Here is a 24,746-nt window from a genome sequence, read left to right as displayed (position 1 = left end):
GTTAAACTGTTAATATTTTACAAAAAAAAACTTTAAAATTGTATTTGTTACTCTTTGGATATATAAATTTATAATCCTGGTACAATAATCACAGTGAACCAAGCAAACACTGTAAGTCTGTATTAAATAAAATGTTTTTTAACAATATGCTGTTGTCAAGCACTTAAATAAATGAATTGAACTGAATTATCCCTAATCAGCATATTACCTGTATGAAGTGTGCAAAATTTTCTGAGGAATCATTTTCACACGTGACAGATTTTAATATGACGCGACACAGGTTAGAGGAGTGAACATTTTATTCCTATAGTTATTTGTATAGTATATGCAACATCTGCTGTTCAATGTAGAAAATACAATTCTGTCTTTTTTTAAAGTTATTTTGAAACATATTTTAGGCATCATATTTAACAGATGAATATGTGCAACTACAGCAATATAGTGTTTATAATTAAAAAAAACAATATCTACTGCAATTTTTCCTCCCATCTCTTAAATATGAGTGTGTATGTATAATATATATATTGTATATACAATTGTAAAATAGCATAACTGTACTTTCCTTCATACAAAAAATAATATCAAACACTACTAAATTTACACTTCATGTTTGTGTGTAAGAACCTTGTTACTATGTTAGTTACAAAATCATTGAGGTTAGATTTCTGAAGAAAACAAAAATTAAATGATAAGACAATTTAAATATTTGAAGTACTGTTTTATATTCAGAAAGCTTAACAGGAACTCATATTATTACACTAAAAGATGAGTTCAGCTCAAGCATAATGCTTATATATATATATATATATATATATATATATATATATATAGCACTATCGATAATCATTTCAGTACAGTTTTGTCTATTAAATTCCAGTTTAACAGAGACATATTGTGCCTAAACTAGAGACAAATCTGCATTTGTATACATACTAAACTATATCCCTAACTACTAGTATTACAACCAAATTTTTTCCCCTAAATGTAACAAAATACATGGTACTCTAGCAAATGTGATATCATCTCTATGTCACTCTTGCAACTAATACTTTTGACAGTGATATAAAATATTAGACACACGTGTAACTTTGCAAATATAATGTAAATATAATATGAATAATTTTATTCTGTTATCATTACAGACATCTCCAAATGACCATTAATTGTAGTTTGCTGTTGCACACAGAAGGGATAGCTAGAAAAACATGTGTTCATCCTGTAGATGAACACGTTCCCAGCAGGTTCTATTAACATACATAACCTAAAACAAACTGATAATGTTTTCAGAAGAAACCACATACTGGTGCAAGAAACTAAGATAACCACAGGCATCAATAGGAAAAGAATAAAGAACATTTTCCATTCATAACACTCATTGAACATACAGAAATAATTTTAAGGTAACACCTTTTCCCCAGTTTTATAAATCACAGAATGACCCTGCAGTATCATCCAGGTCAGCCTCTTTCAAAAATTTAAATATTCCATTTTATTCTTAATTGCTTTTTACCTTTTAATAGTCCTGAAAGTCCATCATACTTTTAGAATTCTGTGAAGTCCACAAGTATGTTTCTTACACAGATTTAATTGTTGATTGATGTAATGACCACTTTAAATAGTAAGTTTCTTACATTTTTCTTGTGCTAGAGTAAATATATATAAACGTATAACTTTGGATTTTGGGTAAGAGCCACAACTGATATCTGGCATTAACCAAACATTCTGGCAAAAAATGAAGTTCTCAGTTTCAAGGTGAATGAGGTTGGGTCATTACAGAAGGCCAAAAAATGGCAGACAGTGGGTGTGAGATGAATTTTTTGGTGCCAATTGCTGGACTTAAACAAAACAGAAGAAACTGCCAACATCAGCAGCTACCATCCCCATATAATCAGGGATGTATCAGAGATATTTACACATCCAGACAACTTCAACCACAAAGATGACAAGAGGCTAAGAAAAGACTGGCTGCACCTATTTAACCCCAAATGACTGACCTCACTGGGCCCTTAAAAGGACAGGTCTACTTCCACATCTCCCAACCACATGGCTGAAGAACAGCTACCACTCTCCCTTCCATTCAATCACTGCAAATCTTATCAACATGGTCACCAGAACCTCCTCATAATTTTCCTGTAACCTACTTTCCTCAAACATCAAGCTCCTCCATTCCACCAACAAACACCAGCAAATTCATCTTGCACCCATTGTCTGCCATATATAAGGGCACGTACAAGACGGAGCCTAGAAGGTCGCTGGCAGCCGAGATGGTCGCCTAGCATGAAGAATGGAAGGTATTTTAAGTACGAGTGAACATGACGAGGCCGGGCCGGGAAGCACCAAAATACGATTTGTATTCCATGAGGGTAACGATTTTGTATGTGTTACGGGTTCCATGCAAAATGGGTGTGGAAAAGTTGATGAGTCAGCAGGAATGATAAGCCTGAAACAAGTGTCACTGTGCACGCCCTCGCCTTCTGCTTCTGAAATTACCCCACCTCATTCACCTTGAAAATGGCAACTAGTGTTTACCAAAACGTTGGTCAACACAAAATATGACATGGCTGCTGCCTGAAAGCCAAAGTTATACAGTGAACTCCAGCCACAAAAACCTTTCCAAAAAAAAAAATACATGTTGCCATCTTGAATGTGAAGAGAGAATGTTCTTTCCAATGTTAATAATTTTAAATGCTGTAAGGAAATATACACTGAATGCAGAGCAGACCATCAGTACAGAAATAAAAATGGACATTTGAAAACTGGTGGCACTCCACAATCCTGCAAAGGGCAATTTCAGTGTGGAATGATACAATGTACTTCCAATGCTCTTTCATGTAAGCTGAAGTTCCACCTTAACAGACTGACAAAGGTGTACTATATTGCTTGTATTCAAGAGGTATCCAGTTCAAACCTCAACCTGAGCAATAAATATCATGCAGATTTCTGGGTAAATTCTGGCTGAGAGGGGCATTATGTGGTTCTGCATTTAAAAAAAGGCATTATCATGTCTGCAGAACAAAGAAATTCCAATGTCTCTTACTGAACCACAAAGAAGAGAGAACAATACGTAATAAGCTGTACGAAAGGCTGTTACTAGTATACAAGAAAGGGTGACAGTCTAATTTAATCAATGATTTAAGTGATATTAATAACATTTCAAACAATGGGCTTGTCACTACAATTAATTCATTCATGAACAATTTTTTAAATTGACTCATGACAGAATATAAAGACAGTGTCATGCATGCACCAAATGTATAAAGTGGGCTTTTAGTTACACAGACAGCAAGGGAAGGAAAAGCGTTGAAAATGAATGGCCACGTTTCAATAATTGAGTACAGATGCTATTAACATTTTAAAGACTGGAAAAATATGCCATCATCTGTATATATTTGATGTGGATTGCACAATGACATCAAAACTTTTTCAAGAAATCAGAAAATATTTGTGAAATAATGACAGTTATAAAATAAGGTATTTTCATTGTATATCCCTACTAATTAAAATGAAAAACACAAGAGATCTTGTGGTCACCCTGTTAAGCACGTTAAATTATGATACAGATTTGTAATGCTCAAGCTTAAACTATCTTTTTCTAATGTGTGTAAGTTTATACATACTGTAGATATTTTAACTGAGCAATGCTTTGCTGATTTTGCCATGAAACTGCAGTGGATTACTAGAGTCCTACAAAATATAAACACTCTTAAGTTTACTTCCTTGAAATTAACATATGTAAAGTTTTTCATCAACACTGTTCACAGAAATTAGCTTGTAAATTTTCATCATGATCTAGAATTGTATAGTTTGATTACTGTTGAAGAATGTATGATTTAATATTTCTACATTGCCCATAGAACCCTTAAATGTTGAAGACGATATTTAGGAACAAAAGTATGGATACTAAAAAAGCAAACACATTAACACTGAAAATGCTGAAATCAAATCTTCACACAAAAAGTAGCTGTGATTCACAATTACAAGATTTCAGTAAACAGAAGACAGTTGTCTTTATTCCAAATGACATATGAAATTGATTGTTTTAAACTTAAATTCTGACTTTGTTGGTGGGAGTTACTGCTTTGTGTCTCTCCACAAATCTGTCTATAGACTTTTCTTTGCATAAATTACTATTAACAAGCATAACATGGAGTTGCGGTATATACCTCTGATGTATGTGACATTACACTTGAAAGGAACTCGGTTGAAGCAGTAATGTACAATACAAATCAATGACTTAATCAGTGTTGACACCATCTCCCAAATATACAATCCTAGGTTAATACAACAATAAAATATTGGCGCTATTATAATTCAAGCAAAAATAATGTCTTTTCTACACAAACAGGTACTGCAAATTAAAGAAAATAAATATTTCGCAGATAAAATACATCGTTAAGGTTTCAAAATATTTGCCTCTTCAAACACGACAAGAATAATGGTCTAAAGTATATTCACTTAGGACATAGGGCACATTGCAGGAACCGATGCCAGTATAACAAGCACGAGTTAGTACATAGGAAGATTATAAATCAAGTTTCTGAAATTAAAGTGCTTGGAAACAAGTGCAAGAAAACCATGTAACACTGTGGCATAAAAGTAATATATAATTTATATATTTGAAAAAGATAAATATATAAACTAAACTAAAATACCAACTGACTAGAGATATAAACTGCTCCCAAGAAAAGGAAATTATGTCTACAAAGCATCAGCAATAATGTTTGGCTAAACAATTCTTTACATTACACATGACAGACATCTGGATTCAAATAACTGCATTTTAAAATCCAAATCAGGTTAAAATCAAGCACTTTGCAATCCAAATTTCAGTATAATATGATATGCACAACAGTACTGTTGCCTTATAAAATATGTTTCATACACATTTACAGATTTTAAAAAAATCAGCATATCACTTTGTACAATAATATATAAAAGACATATTAATATTATTATATATATACAATGTGATGATCCTTGTGCTGTTCAAGTAATAGTGAAACGTCTCATACTTGATAAAATGTGATATTATAACTGAATATATCTTATGCCCCATCTACACATATATTTAATGCATTTATACCATCACAGATGTTTATGGACATACAGGTAGTTCAGCAGCTCAAAATATAGCTTAACAGGGTGCAATTTTTTGATCAGAGAAGGGCATGCAAATTCCATACGTGGAAATTCCTTGACCAGCTGCTTAGACACACACATGGCATCAAATGTACTTCTACATTTTAAAAATATTAACTGTAAAATTAAAGGCTGTTTAACTTCAAATCATCTGGACATTGTTTTTGTGGGTTTGAATTCTGCCAGCAGCATGGAGGTTTTTTCTCAGTGTTTTCTGAAGATGGTGGAGCCTTGCAATGGACCAATCCCTAGGGCCAAAAATGGGCATACACATTTGCAGTGCACTGATACTGTTGTAAAGGGGGAACTATAGGACTATGGCCACCAGTGAATGACCCATTACCCATCGCCCGCATGACACACAGATGAAAAAGCAGCAGCCGTGAAACAGAAAGAAATGAAGAATTTTGAGAAAATGTCCCAGTGCCACACAGCACATCACAAATCCCTCACACTGACCTTGGCATGAACCCAAGGCTCTACAGAGAAGCACATGGCTAACCTATCCTGAACCACAGCACAGCCACTTGGCATGTACTTCCATATTTCCCATCTTTTAACACAGTTACATACTACAGCACCTAAAGATAGTGTAACTACTGTTTTGAAAGACTCCTAATTTTAAATTTATGATGTTTGACACTGTAGTATAAAAATACTTTTCATAAATTTACCATCTTGAATACACTAAAATTACAGAATAACCTACTAGTTTCCTGACCAAATTATATCAGTAGAATGATAGAAGTAAAAAGTCTTTCCCCAGCTCTCTGAATTGTCACACTGAAGAAGGGAACTTCAAATATACCTTAGACTGTCTACATATCATTACTGTCAAATCAAAACAAACCATCACTTTCTTAGAACAATCTTCACTGAACTGTTAATTTCCTTGTTCTGGATTTTGTCATCAATTAATCACCGTTAGAAAATCAAAATGTTTCAAAGGATGAATCTTGCTTCAACTGCAAGATTTTGGTGTGAGAGATTTTGTACAATGAGCTTCTCTCAATCTGTGGTCTACAGATTGAGAGAAGCTTGGTCTACTAAATATGATAGAATCAGTATCACCCCCTTCAGACTCCTTAACATGACGGACGATCCTTCCTTTGAAATGTTGTGATTTGATAATCTGATGATGATGGAAATTATAATAATGTCATCAACAAAGGATGTCGTCCCAAACTAAGAAATTAGTAATACAGCATTAGAGGAGAATTCACAAAACTGACTTAAATACGTACAGTGATAAGAAATTATGACTCGTAGCCTGTGTCCAGTGCTGCTCAGAATGGCAGTGTTGAAAAAGTAACATTAAAAAAACAGACCTAAATAATGTGACATCTACCATGATTCTCAAGTCCTTTATAAATATACTGGTCACCTTATCCCCATTCTACTAAATCTGGAGCACACATCCAAGTTCTGGAAAACCATCTCTACCTTAATGATCTCCCATTCAAGGAAAACTATCATAATCCTTAAATAAGATTCACTGTCTCAAATTAATCCTGAGTTGCAACAAGGCCCAACAGGTAGTTCAAGAATAACATAACACTGATTAGAAAAAATTAATTCAAAGCAATGTAGTTCATGTAAAATGTGTAATGTTCTGACAAATAAATATACCTACCCAATCATAACACTATGAAGCTGCACAGGGGAACAGAGATTTAGCATGTTCATGAGCTGTTCTTATGTTATTTAATTGCAGTTTACTTAATGACACTGTCAGTAACTCCGAATATGCAGCACGAAAAATGAATTGGAAAGGACATGAAAATAAATTATCCTGGCCTAATTCTAGGTACTATCCTAGCATTTTCTGCCCAGAGGAATTTAGGAACACCATGAAAATCCTGTCTAAGCTAGATTTAAACCTTGGACTTCAGGAATACAAAGAAATGATAACCACTTGACCACAACATTCAGCATTTTTCTTATCAGGAAGCAATGAAAAATTATATAAAATGGTTCTGATAACATAATATTATAAAAGTCATGATAACATGCTGTACAGAAAAATATTAATTAGAGATTAATTTTAAGACGTCTACAAAAGCCAAGGAAACAGAAATACAATTACTCCATATATAAATGATCGTGATATGTCGATTTAAAAAATATAAATCATGTGGGTTTGCTAAAGTAATTACCCCTATCAATGAAAGTCCTTTTGATCACCATCTCTTGGTTTGGAAGACTGAGAAGATCAGAGATGGTACAAACTGGATATCTTAGAACTACGCAAAGAGAATGTGAACTAGATTTAAGTGACTCTAGTTTGTGAACAGATGGGACAACTGAGAACTTCACTGAACACAGGTTCTATAACCAGGTAGATGACTGCTCCCCAGAAATGTTATGTTTGCATACTTTAAAAGCAAAAATTGGGTACCATACCCCTAAATGATGGTAACAGACATAAACAGCTTCATAACATGTTTCTGAAATTACCTGTGAGAAGATGAACTGCTGGTTACATACAAACACAAATTTTAGCATTAGAGTATTCACAAAACAAATAACTGTTACAACAGGAAGGACACATAATAAACAAATTGCAACAACTGTACCTGAAGCCAAAAGTTTCCAATTTTTTTTTTACATACAAACACAATAATATCTCAACATCAGAAATTACTTGCGTACACAGTACAAGGGAATGTAACATATAAATTGCAAGCTGAAAATAATTAGGTGTAAACACATTAAAACCAAATGCTATTACAAATGGTATATCTATGCAGATGGGGCAATCTGACATAACTTCAGAAGCTCAGAATAAAAAACAATATTTCACAACTGATACTGATGGTTGTATATGTACTGAATCAGAAACAGATTCTCCATTGTGGTTTACTTAACACACAGAACTAATTCCATGATAATTTCCTTCCGTGTAACAACTGAATTGATGTTGACATCAATCACTGCACAAATGGTTCCCAAGTTTCAGCACATCAAATGCAATAAAGCTTAACCCCCTTCACAGGAGAAAAAGCTTTCAGGATATATTGGAAGTTAAGATTTTATAATGATATGGTAACCATTTGAATCATATGTGGCAGACATTTGCGAAGACAGGATTTCTTAGTAATATTTAAAAAAAAAAAAACCTGTTACATCCATATAAATTATATACAAAACATGGTTATAGTCCATTAAACAGAGCAAGCAGATCATGTAACACAAACAGTATCATGAACGTAATATTCCAGGCAGAGATCAAGTTCAATCAGAAGACAACTTCTAGCATGGCTATGAAAATTTAAGTGATTATATTATCTTCTGTATTAGACATTGCAAACAAACCAAAAATTTACCATTCTACATAATCTGCATTCATAATCCAGTCTCACCACATGAACATTACATTGATGAAAGTACTGTACTGACGACAATCAATGTTCTTCCTTTGTTGAATGACTATATGATTACCTGATCACAAGATACGTACAATTATAATTACTCTTATTGTTACTGTAAATATTTATTCTCTCTTATATAATAGTACAGGTTCCTTTCTCATGAAAATGTTTCTCCATTGGCCATATTATGTCTCTACAATTAATCTTGGCTTTGTAAAGAAGAGTGTCTTGTTGGTTTCACGTTCAGTTAACAATGTATTTCATATTCAATGTCAGTTAAACAATAGAGAACAAACCTACCCTGCCCGAGTTGTTTCAACCAATTCAGACACTCGCTTACTCACACACACACACATGCACACTTGCTCTCACTGTAATGAAGAGGAAATTAGAAGCTTCCATCTTAAATTTAGTTTTTCACCCAACTGAATGAGTTACCAAAATACATGTTTAATCAATAAGAAATCCCTTCAAACAGTATCTGAGACCTGAGCATCTGGGAACACTGCCAAGCAATCACAAGTAATGAATCTGGTGATGTCATCATTTCAAAATTTTGACTTACAATTCACTTTATCAGCAGACAAAATTTTGTATCTGTTCTTTTTTTACTCTGTCCATAGTACAGTCCATGTTATTCTTCCTGGCCTCTCGTTTGTGCATGTACCATGGGATTGGGTGCACTCACATCCTGATATTGCTTCACAAATGGGTGTTTGCAATGCGCTTCTATCTGGTTGACTCCACAGTTATCTTAAATTACTATGTACAAATGAATCACAGGCACATCTTGGTACATTTTTGTGGTAGATGAGAGACATCTTCATGCCGTGGCAATCAAAATAAATGTCTTACTGTCTTACTTTTACCTTTCCATGTTCAAGTTTTCCTACATAACTCACATTTTCATGTCTGGTTTTTGAAGCAAACTAAAACATTTTCAAAAGTATTTACAGAATTTTAATGCAACTTCTGCACAAGTTTAGTGTAAAATTAGTAATAATGAACTTAGACAACCTATGAAATAAACTACAGATCTTATGGGCTTTCACTTCTAATATTGTCATCCATACAAAGTTAAAATTTTCCTGTTTTCTTATAGTTGGATATAATGTAGTTGTTTCTTCTATAAGCTGTAAAAATAGTAGTGGTAGTAGTAGTAGTAGCAGTAGTATATAATTCAGTGGGATTTGAAATTTTCATTGCACTCATCTGAAGATGTCTATCTTCTGGGTTGTAGCGCCATGTAGTCTGGTTAAAGTTTAGCAACATTTCAAAGGTCATTGCTACCTCCATCATCAGGGCAATGAGCAAGAATAAGGCTACACAATGCCCTGAAGATGGGAGGCAGCACGGATCTCTATAACTTGGTAAGCTTCCACCAGACGACATGGCACTACAAACCAGAAGACAACAAACTTCAGTAAATAATTCATTTCTTGCTAGTAAATCACTGCCCTGCCCACTACAATAACCTCACTTTGTTTGTCTAGTATCTAACAGTTAAATAAGATTAAAATTACTGTAACAATTTTCAGTCTTTCTTACTTATCACGCGATGACACTAAGTGTGTGTTGCTAAAAATGGCTAATTTTCATATTACAAAAATGTAAAAGTGCTTACATGCAAAGAATAACAAACTATTTTGAACTTGTTTAACTGAATAACCCTTTGAAACCAAAGCTTGCACAAAAACTATTTAAAAATTCAATTCATACTTCAAAGAATCATACGAAACCCACAAATGGCAAAAATGAATGTTAAAGTAGATGCAGCTGAACCTATAATCATTTTGAGACCTTCAGCTTGTACAGAAGGCATACCTCTGCTGTATAAGCATCTCCATTTCTTATAAGTCACCATCTCAGATTGACAAGAAAATTATAGAGGCCTGTTTCAAAATGAGACTGTAGAAAATTTTAGTGAGTAATGCACCTGGCTTTTGTTACAATGCCGTTACCAAACAGCAACAGACTCTATTAACATTGGACAGTGGATGGCAGTACTGGGATCAAGAACAGCGCACACAATGCAATCTGCAGCTGCAAATGGTGATATTTCATTTTGTTTAGAAAATAAGGGCTGTCTGGTAATAAAATCGCTGAATTGCCGATTTGAAATATGGCAAAAAGATGACTGTTGTAAACTGTCTCTGATATGAGACATAGAAAAAACCTTTTAATTACAGCTGACAGTCACCCAACCACTAACATGACAGGCTCAGAGACTGCATATAGCTACAAACATATCGGCTTTGTACGACCAATTTGCTTGGAGACTGTGAAGATGATTAGTTACTTTAAACATGTATCAAAGTTTCTCATAAAACTTCAAAAATAAAATCAAACACTTTCACTGTATGAAGAAAATTTATGGTATGGGATCAACAGTTTGTGCATCTCTTTCTAAAACAAAAGAATGAAACACCACATTATATGCATAAAGAAAGTTATACTTGTGACTAATCATTTGCTGATGTTGAAAACAAACTGTTCTGAATACTAACAATTTTGAAACATTGGAATATTTTCAGTTATTAAGGAAGAATGTTTAATTCCTCCAGTTTAACTTCAATTTCCACACAACATCCTGCGGAACAAGTCCAACATATAATTTCCTCATTACATTTCTACACAGTATGAATCCAATTCCCTTCACAGTTTACTTCAAAAGAAATTTAAAGTGGAAAATCAATGACAGTGAATAAAGGGAGAATTTTCTTATGTCTTGCAGTATGTAACAATTTATCTCCATGACCAAAAACAATATTTAATCTCAATGCAATGCAGAAAAAATGTAAGTTTGTAAATCCCAGAAATAATCCCAAGGAATAGTGTCGGAAGAACAAAATAATTTTGGACTTGCTCACATTCATGAAAAAGATGAATGTCACCAACGCTCTATGGCTTCATGCATTTACAACCCAACATTTAAGCAGCAACTAAAATTTACAAGTGAAAATACATTACAATATAATACATAAGAAACAAAACCAATAATATGCCAATATAAGGTGGTAAAAAAATCAAGCGTAGGGAGATGGATTTTACATTGCCGTAACAACTCCAAATTGAGAAAGCAACTACATAAGAACACAAAAATTCAGTACTAGTAATTCAAGACAACGTTTCCCTCATTATAACTCACGTCATATTCAAATATGCTTATGAAGTGCCTTATTCTTCCATCATCAGGAGCTCCTTGAATGTGACTTATAGTGTTAATAGATTTTGTTTTGGCATGTTGCTGAAGGTTATTGGATTCCAACTGTAAGATAAGACATGCTGCAATTGTATACCCATAACCATAAGTTTGTCACATTTCTGTTTTGCCATTCAACAGATGGTAGTTCAGACTATCTTATTTATCTTCTGAAATCAAAAGACTGAAAATGGTTGTGAAACCACTGCACAGGCCTGCATGTAACTCAGACTCCTTTCAGTTTTCATTCTGAGTGAAGTCCGCACCCTCATATACACACATCTACCATGTCTTTCATCTTTAACAAAATGATAAAAACAAAAATAAACATAAAACAGTTGACTTCTCCTCCAATGAAACCACATAACACAGCATGGCAGACACACTCACACATTACACGTGATCCCTGGTTGATCAAAATCATTGTACTTTCCAGACAAAGGACACAAGTTTCAGCTAGTGGTTTAAGATCAAACAGTAACATCTACTCCGCCCACCCCCAATTATACTACTACTGCCAGTTACATCCAATACTGAGCTATCAAGCTAAGAAGAAATACATCAAGAATCCTCATTACAGATGCAGTCACCATCATCATACAAACCTCAGCCATAATTATGATGCAGTATTTAACAGACATTACAACTGTGCTCATAAAACTAAAATAAATAATTTTACAAAACTATATAGACATGCTTTTGCCTTCCCTTGAGATTTTCATCAAGTACTAAATGAGTTTTCTTTGACTCTGATAAAAATTTGTTTTTCTTTTAGACGGCTTTGGTTAGTTCGGTGATGAACCTTCGGGTTCCGTAAGCCATCTAGTTAGTTAGTTAGCTATTTTCTTTTATACAATACTTGGCATTAACCCCCACAGTGCAGGATCACCTGCAATGCAAATCTCTGCATTCTGCATGAGAAACAATGTTTACACCTAATACATGAGTCAAGAAAATGTATTTTGTGAAAATGTAAGTTCGTACCTGTATTCACAGGTAAATGTTCTGTCTGCATATTAAAACCAGCAATAAAACAGGCTGCAATGATGTACATAATACATCTATGATAGATAAAAATTAATGTGTTGGTCCACAGAGTATCCCTCCGCACGGAATAGTTAACAAATTCAAATATTCGGTCATCTATAAAATTCAACACAAAGGACTTACAAAATCAAAGGAGCCATTGTATGTTTCGGCACAATAAACGTGTTGCTACCTCAAAAACAAACCACCCCGAGACCATCTATACAACAGTGTTGTCATTCACTTCAATGACCTGCAGACTGTGTGTGTTAGTGACTTGTGCTTTAATCCAATACCTCTAAGTAACGTCCATGATGACCTTCCTGGCCTGTGTCCTAGGCAAGGGTGTAGGATCCAAGCACCCATAACATGGATTCTGTTACTCAGTTGATAGGATAAGGGCCCAGTATTTTCAGTCTCTCAAAATTTTTGTATTTGGAAAAATGAAGGCTTTAAACTATGAGCAGAAAGCTCTGCACACAGACCTGTCCAGTGATCAAACCCAACTTTCTGAATGAAGAGTCCAGTGTCTTACACAAAGACCACCAGGTCCCCTACTGAGATGTAAAACCTGGCTAACTGAAACTTGTGTCCGCTCGGCAGTGAGTGAGCGATCTTCTTCGTGTGTTGTCATGTGATGACATGGGTTGAAGTGACGGCAGCAGTTCAGAGCACAACATCGGGCAGGGCGGGTGGGCACTAGGCTCGTGAGTCGCTGTCATGAACAATCTTACGCTCCTTGTAGTAGATTTCCTCCGACTCCTTGTCACACAGCAGTAGCACCACTCCTCCAAACAGGAAAATAGCTGCACCCCAGCCGACACCGTATGCCCAGCCGAACTCCCACACGGTGCGGTTTCCTGGCACACCACAACCAGTCAACATGAAGCTTCAAAGTATTCTGCTTCTAAATTGTAATTTACTAACAAAAATTAATAATCTCAAGTATAATAAGACCTTCTTCTATGGAACTATAGCCCAATTTGAGCCTTGACATCCTCTAAAGATAGTAGGTCTCTAAATTCTATTCATAAGTGATTTAGTTGGAAAGTCAGATCATAGCAACAAATCAACCTTTGCAGGACAACACAGACAAATGTGGATATGAACCAATGATCCAAATCCTTACGCAGGTTGAGAAACATGATCAAGTTTGGTCTGAGTTCAATGTAATGTAGAGGTTACAGTGGACTCATGGAAGATAATTATTGCTTCTCCTCAGCATCATTTACTGTAGAAACCCCATACAAAATTTGAAATATGAAATGAAATTATGAAATATGTGGACACACTGACAAACACAGATATGCCAGGAGCTTATATTTAAGAATTAGTGTCTCCACAAGGGGCGTTAGAACAACTACATTAGACAGGTAAAGATGAAACTTTAATACTGCAGACATATAGAAATTTTTATAGTACAAGGTCATTTACAATTTGACAAACAATGTTTTCATTGCTATTATTAAAGACTATTCTTCCTTTCAATTAGATGCATTCTTGTCTACAACCTCCTCTCATTCATAAGGTACATTTTAATATTATTCTCCCATATATGCCTTATGTCTTCTGAGTGGTCTCCGTCCTTCAGGACTTCCAATTACAATTTTTCAGACACTCCTCGCCTCTCCCGCAAATGCCACATTACACACCAACTTCATCCTCCATGATTTGATCACCCTAATAATACATGGAAACATGAAAAATTATTATGAAATTTTCTAGGCAACACATTAAATCACTATCAACTCACCCTCACTCAACTCTGCTGCAAAACACACAGGGTAGATCACCAAGGCAATGAGGATCGATATTACTGAAAACAAAGTGGATGCCACAGTTAATTAGTATTCTTTCTTCATTTCTGTCTCAGTAGGCCATACAAGCCAATATGTCAGAGTTTTTATTGTCTGTAATTCAAATACAGAATAGAATATCATTAAGTTTACTACTTTGATAAGTATGAGATCTGGGGTTCTATAATAATTATGAGATGTGAGGTTCTCATGGACCTCAAATCTCATCTCTCAATTCTCTTTCTTCCCAAGTTTCAATTCCGTAAATTTTCAACTTTATGTTGTTGTATAGGAGACAGGAAGACTAAACAATTCTGGACTACAACGTGGCAAAATTCCCTGAACTAAATTTTCTCTTAATTTCCAAATATTTCAACATTTCCACACATTTAAGGATTTATTTGCTACCTTTATGTTATAATTCTGTCCTGCAAACTTACATGATAGCACCATGATATAGACAGCCACACGGTAATACTTGTACTTGGTTCTGTGGTCCTTACTGTGAAGACCCATACCTGTCAGGAGTGTGGCCACTATATCTGTCAGCAGCGTAATGATGCACAGTGCTGCTGCTGCTTTGATATAGGCTGCAATAAAATTGATCAAAGCTGATCCTGAAGCAGCACAGACACAGAAGTTTTCAAAACTATCTCACATTTTAAATATGGAGACAACTGTATCTTGCATATAAAAGCCAATTTTTATAAACCAAATTTGTTCAGATATTGTAGGCACACACTGTACCTCAGCCCTTGTGAAAGTGCACTAAATCGCATAAGGTGCTGATAGTGGTCACACATGCAATAGACTGCACAACCGGATGCAAAGCTCCAAACCGGTTAACACGCAATGTATCATATCAGTAGAAATAGGATTTGAGGTTCTCGCGGTGGCACATATAAAGACAGCTGTCTTTTGGGTTGTAACGAGATGTAGTCTGGTAGAAGTTGACTGACATTTCAGAGTTTTCTGTGATCCAGCTATGAGAAAAGGTCAACTGTATGACCTAATACTGACAAGGAAACAAAAAGAAAAAATTTCAAAAATGATCAGTTACTAAATGCCCATGGTCACATTATAGTTAGGTTGCCTCCATATATGTGTGACCTTAGCCCAATAGAACTAGCATGGTCTAAGGTAAAAAACTACGTTCGCAAGAACAACATGACAGGGGATCTGTCTTTGAAGCGGCTGCTGGATTTAACAACAGAATGGATTGCAACTGTGACTGCAAAGGATTGGGAAGGATACTGCCAACATGTGGAACAACTGGAACAACAATACTGGAAATGGGACGGAGTTGTTGCTGACGTGATCGACTCAATAATTATTGCCAATCCAAATGACAGTAGTGATGACGAAGAGACTTCTTGTGAAGATGTCGAGTCTGAAGAAGCAACTGACTTTTCTGACTCCGAGCTCGCTCGGCCACTGTGAGGTAATTTTAAAGCTATACTCATTAGAACTTGTGAAAGCCTTTTGTCTGTTGTTCCTTCAGTGGTTGTGGAACAAATGCTTTTAGGTTGGCTAGTAGCAGCTCGTCACTCACTGCGAAATCTTGCGCATGCGCGTATATCCCATTCCTATCAGGGCTTTTCTCCTGATCTGTGGACTGTACTTGCGGCCTTCTTCATCAGTCCTGACGATATTCTACCAGACAACACAATGCTACAACCCAAAAGACAGCCATCTTCATATCTGCAGGTCAGTCTGAACAAATGCCGACCTCTCCCGTAAGTACGCATGCTCCACAGAGGAAACTAGGGCAGGTTTAAAACTGGGGACTTCATTGGTCATTTAGTTAAACTGATCTGTGAAACTTTTGGAGCATCATGTTCTGTTGTACGTGAAAACTAAGGGTGACCATTTTCAGCACTTTATACAATGGGATGCAGCTTCACAAGAACTGAGGTACATGTCTACAACACCTGACCACAATCAGTGCATAACCACAGGTTCAACTATATAAAGTCTGAGGCATGTAGCAAGAAAACCACACAAATTAAATATGTAGCAGATGTCAATACAATAACTGCAAATGCTCATAAGCAAACAAACGGAATCCTGCTGCTTTATGAGTTCACGCCAAATAAAAAAGAAAGAACCTGGAGAATCCACACAACTTACCCACATCTCTTGCTTGATAGCAGTCTGGAGGGTCCTGCACATTGAAAGGCAGTGGCATCGGTGAGTTATCTTCTATACAGTGTATGAAGAGCCCTTGCCTCCATCCAATAGACATAAGCCAGTCTGTTGAGGCGAGGGCCATAATCATGAGAATGATCACAATCAGACCACAGATGAAGGCAATCACCTGCAACAGACAAAGAAGAGCTAAGTATAATCACCCATCTTTCATAACATTTCTGCACATTCAGCTGGAAGACCAGCTCATCTAAGGATTCATTACATTAGTGTGATCATCATTATAAATGCAGAAACAGCCTCTTAAAATATGCCATGACCACTTCCTCCCATTTTCGTTACATGTCATCATTCATAATCATCAGGCCCTTTATCATTAAATGCTACATTACTCATGCACTTTACACTGCATTGTTAAATAAACCAAGATATAAATTGTAGGATTTGAGGTTTTCATGGCGGCAGAGAGCCTGAAGATGGCTGTCTTCTGGGTTGTTGCGCCTCGTAGTCTGGTAGAAGCTCACTGATGTTTCAGAGATCCTTTCTGCCTCCATCATCAGGGCGATGGTGATAATGGAGGCAGCAAGGACCTCTGAAACGTCGGTAAACTTCTACCAGACTACACGGCGTAACTACCCAGAAGACAGCCATCTTTAAGAAATAAATTGTAAGTTTGTGAAGTACAATTTCACTGACATCCGAGATGATTGCTGAATTAATGAAGTGAGAGAGAGTTATGTTACTGTGACAATATGGTTTGTGCAGAGTTGTTAAAAACACACAAATACAGCTTGGAAGCAATTCTCAAAAGACGCTTAGTCTTCAATGTTAGATGGAGGTAAGTGGGCAACTGCATGCTCAAATCATTACCAGAGAACGATATCAAAAATAGAGTTCTGAGTGGCCTCAAGAGCTACCTGGAAATAAATAGAAGATAAAACCCCAGTGCTTCAAATGACATTTCAACGCCAGCTGTCCATCTTGTATTTGGTCATTTTACTGACCTAACAACACGCTCCCAATTACATGAACAAACTCTTCTGCTAGCTGCATTAAATGTGACCTGGGTAATTTCTGTTCTACCTGGTGTTAAATTTTCACGTTACGCACGAAACGTCAAATATGTACAAATACACTTGGGCTGAGACATAGGCCACAGCACGATGGTAAATAAAGAGGAAAGTAAAGACTGTGTTTAATGGCACGCATGATTCTGTATTGCAAGATCAGGTACGTTTGCTTCTTCAAATTTTTGACTAGTTGTAAAATCGAGGGCTATCTGAATATCATTTGTGTTCAAAACAGTTTTCTGTACGATGCACGTTAAATAAAATATAATGGAATATAACTGATGCTTTTGCTGTTAATAATATTTGTACATGCGCAATAATTGAACAGCAGTTACGAGCTTAGTCAATTTATTCTGCTAACGCACAAACTTTTTAGGCGTTCTTCTTAGCAGAAGTGGGAGGTCGCTTGAATGATAAATGCACAAAAGGTGAAAATGCAGGAAATATAAATTTTACTTGAAACTTAATGGAAAGGGTGGGGGTATTACTTACGCAGGAAGCAGTGACTCCAACTTTTACAAAGAACCCATAAACTAATTTTATGTGGATGAAAATTATGTGAGTGAACTTACTCACATAATTTTCTTGCACATCTGAATGTTTGTCCCCATAAGGGCAACTGAAACATAACTTTTGTGTTGTTGTTGTTGTTGTTGTACCTCCAACCAGACATTTTGAAAAATTCAGCCACCCAGTAACCAACATCACATCAATATTAGCAAAATACGTATGTCTCACCAGGCCTTGCAGCAGCGAGAGGTTGTATGCACAAATCACTCATCACTCTAACATGAGGATGATGGGTTCATATCCCAACAGGAATGACCCATGCTATTTTGTGATGACAGTATTTACGGACGTTTGACCCCCTTTTAAGTAGGATCTGAACAAGGATTTAGAAAATCTCTACAACAGAAAGGTTTAAACTCAAATCGAGATGCAGGGCCACCATGATACGGGGGCAAAATTGTTGGTCGAAGGAGAACAATGAAGCAGGGTTTTGTTTTATTCCTGTTATGTTCATGTAGGATTAGAAAGGGAATGTATGCTGTGGGTGACAGGATGAATTATCTCAATGGCAAAATACAAAGATGGCTTAAGGGATGTAATCTCAATGTTCATGCTACAAAGAACAGATTACATACAAACGACTATGGTATGAGCCATAAATCTCGTTTTAAGAACAAGAAATAAAGCCAGCTGACAATGGTGCATTACTGGTAGTGGGACAATACACCTATCCCACGATTTATAAATTTTCGCTACAACGAACCATGTACATGTACATCCACTTTTCAATCGACATCGCAAAATTCTTGGACTATGCCCATCGTCTGTGTTTTTAAAAAGAACACTGCGTTTCGGAAGCTAGATTTGCTTCCGTCTTCAGGTCAAAAAGGGGGGACGGGCACCTACTCAGCTGGATCCAACAGAAAGAGCTAACCTCAAACACTTACGACGGAAGCAGATCCAGTTCCCGAACCGCAGTGTTCTTTTTAAAAACACAGACGATGGGCATAGTCCAAGAATTTACTGACCCCGATTATAACACGTCATCGGCAGTACCCTTTAAAACAGGTTGGGCCAACCCAAATGATCTTTCGGGCCACTTTGGAAATGCATCATAACTCCGCGGGCCACATATAAAATTATATATCCCCATATTAGATTTAGATACACTATAGACATTTTTTTGGAGTGAAAAATTGAAACATAATGAGTTATTATTATTGTGTTTACTATTATTCTTACATGTAAACATAGATAATATAATAATAATGATACTAAGCGTACATTGTAAAGAAATATATAGCACTAAAAATTAAATATAAATATATTTTGTAAAAGTGTGATGAATCTCGCGGGCCGGAAAAATGTTCAAGGCGGGTCACATGCGGCCCGCGGGTTGGCCACCCCTGCTTTAAAATATACCTACTTTTCAGTTTACAAACATTATTTCCCCTACAAGGAAGAACCAACCTTCATCCGGGGGCCGAACATCTGGTACAGAAGTAACGAAATCCACCATAACCTTCACTTTATTTATTAAAATCTTCATTTTAATAAAATTACTAAAGAAATGGCCAGTTTGTTATAACTGATCCTTTGTATTACACTACAATAATTGTTTATTCCTGTCTTACACCAAAGTCCTGCTGCTTATACTGAAACTGCTTTACAATGCAAACGTCTAATTTAAGACTTCAATAATCTACATTATACGACTTCGCATTGAAGAGTCACAGTGCGTCGAGTTAAAAAAAATATTAAGGAGACAGTGAACTAGGACGATGTGAAATGTTACGATCATGCACACAACTACAATCACAGACATTCCAGCGTGTTTCTTTCTTTCAAATTTCACAAATGCCTGAAGCTGGAGACAGGTGTTTACATGAAAGTCAGTCTTGCAAAATTTATTATTCCTATGACTAGACCTTCGATCTTATTTTGCAGCTCACATATAAACCACCTTTGTTCGGATGTTGTAATAAAAGAAATGTCTGTACTGACTGAGAATAAACAGCGTAAATCCGCCACGATGAGCTGTTCTCCCAGCTCAGACTCCAAATAAGGGCAAACCAACCACGAAACGAGTTGTGTTTACAAAGCGTGCAGTCAGATGTCTCTGGTTTCAATAACAGTACATAGCTTATGGGTGTATTCACTTTTCTTCTAAGTTGGCATCATCATTTGACCTGCTCATGATTTATAAGTCATGTAAAGGTCTTGATGTCATGTTACGCCCTGCTACCATTTGGTTTGTGATTTGGAATGGCCTCGAATGACATGCGGAATTTCATACAAGCGCATTCCGTACGTCCAACTGACGCTCGAATCGCAGTATTTGCATTGTTTCAATGGAATCAATTCATAACGTGTTACATTGTTAACGCATAATTAAGACTGACGGTCGGCGTGTTCGTTCAATAACACAACCGGATGACTTATCTCCTCACTTATCTTAACAAGAACAAATGCACGATCATTACTTCGGAATTCAATATTTCGCAAACACCTTGCAGTTACGTAGAACCCAGGACATACTGATCAAAATTAAACATGAATTCTGCGACACGTTGCTACCAACATATTTTGTTGTACTAACCTCAAATGTCAAAGTAACTACATTATTTTAATTAACGTCAACATCAATTACATATTCAGGGCAGAGGCAACTCGTTCACAGCACCGGAAGTGTGAAAAATTCGAAACTGAAGCGTAGCCAAGCAAATCAGGACTTACTTGTATATTACAATCACATTTCCAACTGCTGCATTTTCGTGAAAATGTTAATTAACATTTACAGACAACTTAGCGTTACTCTTCTGGTCCATTCAGACAGAACCATTTTATTGCCTGTATCTTATCCAAGTGCAGAATATACAAGTGGACTTTTCGCAACTCTTCTTACATGGAGTATAAACACGTCTAAAACTACAAAAAACAAAGGGAAATGACCAGCGTTTTACATATTTCGATCAATCGATTTGCTCACACCATTCCTGTAAACATTACTTAATAAGCGACATTGCCTTCGCCCCCTTCCGCCCCGAACCCCGACCTCTGCATCTCGAGATTCGCCCTCAAATCAAACGATCCAGACACTTTGTTGCTATGACAACGACAGTAAGGATAAAGGTTGGTTCTTCCCGTCTTCTATCGGGGCGTCAGGGGAAGAAAATCAATAGAATACGATAGACGAGCAGGAAGAACGGAAAATTGTGAGGTGGAAGAAACCTGCACACACGTAAAAGAAGAGAATTACTTCCGGGAACGCACCGCGTGATGCGTCTCGCGGATAACCGCTTGTCAGTCACGTCTGACGCACGCACATCGCAATTCTCAAGACTCAAGTCTGTTACTAAAAACGTAACGTGACAAATGCGGTCTTGAACCTTCGGGCTACGTAAACGGAAGAGATCTTCTCGACCGGCGGAGCGATTACCAGCTTCATCACGAATCTGCCCCGTGCAATGCGTCTCTGAAAGAGGCAATAATATTTGCAGCTGAAGTTAGGATTCAGACAGAAGAGTCTTGTCCCAGGTCCAAGGACTAAAAGGGCTTTAAAATATATTTATCTGCATTATCTTTGCACTGCCCGAGGATTCCAAATATAGCTCACAGAACTCAGAGAACAGTCAACAAATTAAACCAAGGTATCTGAATGCATATCTTCTGGAATATTAAAGCCTCTAGCCAATGGTCCCTAACTTAATATCAGGTCTATGAGTATGGAGCAATGGTGAAATAGCGGTCGAGCAACACAAGCCAGAAGAACTCGGAGGCAGGTCTGCTCGCGTGCCACTTCGTCCACCCGCCTCAAGGCACCCGGGACGGAACTCGGTTCTCCGCAGACAGAGACTAGCGTCTAGCGGCTTGGGCACAAAGGGGTTAGAAATTAAATAACCATGTCTGCTAATTATTTAGTGCCGATCAAATAGCCTCGAGTGGTAATGCTTCCAATTCGTAACCTGGAGATACGGAATTCGGGCCTACCGTCTATCCCGACTGACGGGTTTCATAGTGGGTCAACCTCGTAGCACGCATCTTGCTTTGTAACAGGCAACGAATTACCGCTTTCTGTCGAAGCCTTTCAATTTTACCGAAAGCAAAAATCTTTTCCTATTATATGACGCTACCCAACCGCTGCAGTTGGTACATGAACGTTGAAAGCCTGCGAACCATCTACCCATGCGTAACTTGTCGGAAGTTTAAACTGCTCGCTGCAGTCAGTCCTCCATGCTTAAAGAGTTAACAGAACTTTGACCAGAGACTAATAACCGGCGCGGTTTCCCTGTGATGTCCGATCTGCATGTGAACGACATACCTGCACCCGCCGACACGCCGACCCAGCGTACTACGCGGACGACGCACGGTTGTGTTATTTTACAAGGCTGCGAAGCGAATCGAGAAACCCAGAACATTCTAGTTTCTTAGAGAGCCAACACAGGAATCTTTGGCTGACCCTTCACACACAGATGACGTCGTCGGCACACGTGAACCAAATGGGAAAGAAGGCAGCTCAAAGACCGGGCGTGCTTGCCCCCCCCCCCCCCAATATAAAAAGACACCTGTCCGTCAGAAACGGTGTGCCGTCGTATGATGGATTACACATGCCCGGCCTGGAGGTCAGCTGCAAGTGTTGCAATCCAAGTGTCTTCGCATTGCTACTAATGCGCCCTGGTACGTTAGAACAGGCAAATACACTAAAATTTGGGGGATCCCGCTCTTTGCCGACCACATCAGGGCACTGACTGAGAGCTTCGACTCGAAATTAGCTGGTGCGGGGAACCCCTTAGTCCGGCAACTCGGGAGGCACTTGTACTGACAGCTACAGTCGCCTTCAGCCACCAATCATCGCTTAATTTTATATTTCATTTCCGGCGTAGCACGTGTAGCTAAAACCTTCGCAAAAAAGCAACCCACATTACTGACGAGTGTGCATTGGCATCGTTGAAATTCACTGCCACCTCATCAATGAATAGTAATTGTTTCGCTGTAATTTTACTATTACGCCCCTATCTTTATAGACGCTCAACGCGTATATAGATTTGAAAGATGCCCCAAATCTAATTTGCCTCCGCCAAAGGCTGCTTTGATCACAGCATCAAACGCTATCTGCAATCAACAAATCGCCAGTAAACAGGACCTCTTTTCTCAACGCCCTGCAGTCGCCAGTAACGCACTTTCTAAAAACGAAATGAGAAAAATCCCTCTGTTCGCAATTCTGTTTTCTTGCTAGGACTCCTGTAAAACATCTGACAAGGCTGAAAGCAATGCGTATATTTTCCAAGTGTCATTTTTATCCTCTTCGCCTTGTAAAACAAATGCAATGTCACCGTCTAACGTATTGTCAGAAATTTCCCTGTATCGCAAACTATATTATTTTTTTTAATTATAGCACTTCCAAAATTCCCCTCTTTACACAGCCCTATAAAAAATATCCCTCCATCTCCACATTAATTCCTCTTTCAAGTTCCTTCACAAAGCTACCAACTTCTATTTAGATTTCTCTGGTCAACTCCACCCAAATTTTTCCCACAATCCCTCATTCCAAAATCGTCATACAGAAATGATTAAAGATAATTTAACGACGGAATATTAATACAGAGACACTTCAATAACACTGGGCTCCTGCATCAGCACTTTAAATAATATTATCAGATTTGCACATATTCTTGTAAATTATGTCACGAGGTTCTTTAAACAAGTAAGTATATATTGTTGCTGCATGCGAGAGTAAATATAACAAAAGCCAAATGCAATTTAATATAAAATGGCTTCAGTGGGCCATTATCTAAGTAATCATCAATTTCAATCAGTGTAGCCTATAAACAAGGCTGAAGACCATTTCGCTGCCCGAGTCGATTATTCCATTACAGCCGGCAACAGGGATTCGCAATTAAATAAATTCAAATATTGTGTTATCTTAGTCATGAACCACCACGCATTAAATGGTTCCGCGTATATTATTCGAATTTTAAGCCGATGTCTTGACGAATATCATTCGGTTCTAAGGCTTTGTTTTCTTCTGATGTACTAATAATTAAAGGGGACTAAGACATGCAGTTCTTGTGGAACAGCTTATGTTTGACGGCGATGTTGCCCTGATGACAAAGGCAGCAAGGACCTCTGAAACGACTACACGGCGCTACAATCCAGAAGACAGCCATATTCACAGTTATAATTGCTAAGTGGATCCTTTGTAAACATCACGAACCACCGCAGTAGGTGAACCAGACTGGACTGTCTGCTCAGAATGCATAACGTTAAACTGCCACTCGAAATACACTGACACTAACAGAAAGTACTACGACGAACGCTGCAGAGTACACAAAAGCTCCAAATGTGTCTTTTTACTCATATTCGATGGAAATGATATCAAACAGTTCACGTGGCCATTGACAGATGGCAGCACGGGCGATGGCGGCATTGTCTTCGCTGTGGATCGTGGGTAAAGACAACATAGCAGAAAATCGTTCTTCCACCT

General features: G+C 37.3%; 1 protein-coding gene across 7 annotated transcripts in view; it reads right to left on the bottom strand.

The window, feature by feature from the left end:
* Nucleotides 1-278: 278 nt before the first annotated feature.
* The window catches only part of LOC110828016 (transmembrane protein 47), an 82,142-nt gene continuing 57,674 nt past the window's right edge, over nt 279-24,746 (bottom strand). For all 7 annotated transcript variants that reach the window (XM_022060277.2, XM_087344430.1, XM_087344431.1 and 4 more), the window contains 4 exons: nt 16,665-16,851; nt 14,975-15,124; nt 14,492-14,554; nt 279-13,598 (listed from right to left, as the gene is read on the bottom strand). In XM_022060277.2, the coding sequence (XP_021915969.1) occupies nt 13,438-13,598; nt 14,492-14,554; nt 14,975-15,124; nt 16,665-16,851 (561 nt within the window). In that variant the 3' untranslated portion in view covers nt 279-13,437. The remainder of the gene's footprint in view (nt 13,599-14,491; nt 14,555-14,974; nt 15,125-16,664; nt 16,852-24,746) is intronic.

The sequence above is a fragment of the Zootermopsis nevadensis genome, unplaced genomic scaffold, assembly GCF_977971745.1.
Source record: "Zootermopsis nevadensis isolate Lab colony 2312 unplaced genomic scaffold, Znev_1.0 Znev_ptg000007l, whole genome shotgun sequence".
In the NCBI taxonomy this organism is placed as follows: Eukaryota; Metazoa; Arthropoda; class Insecta; order Blattodea; family Termopsidae; genus Zootermopsis; species Zootermopsis nevadensis.
Note: the sequence above shows the minus strand (reverse complement) of the source record. Positions and strands in the feature narration are given on the sequence as shown.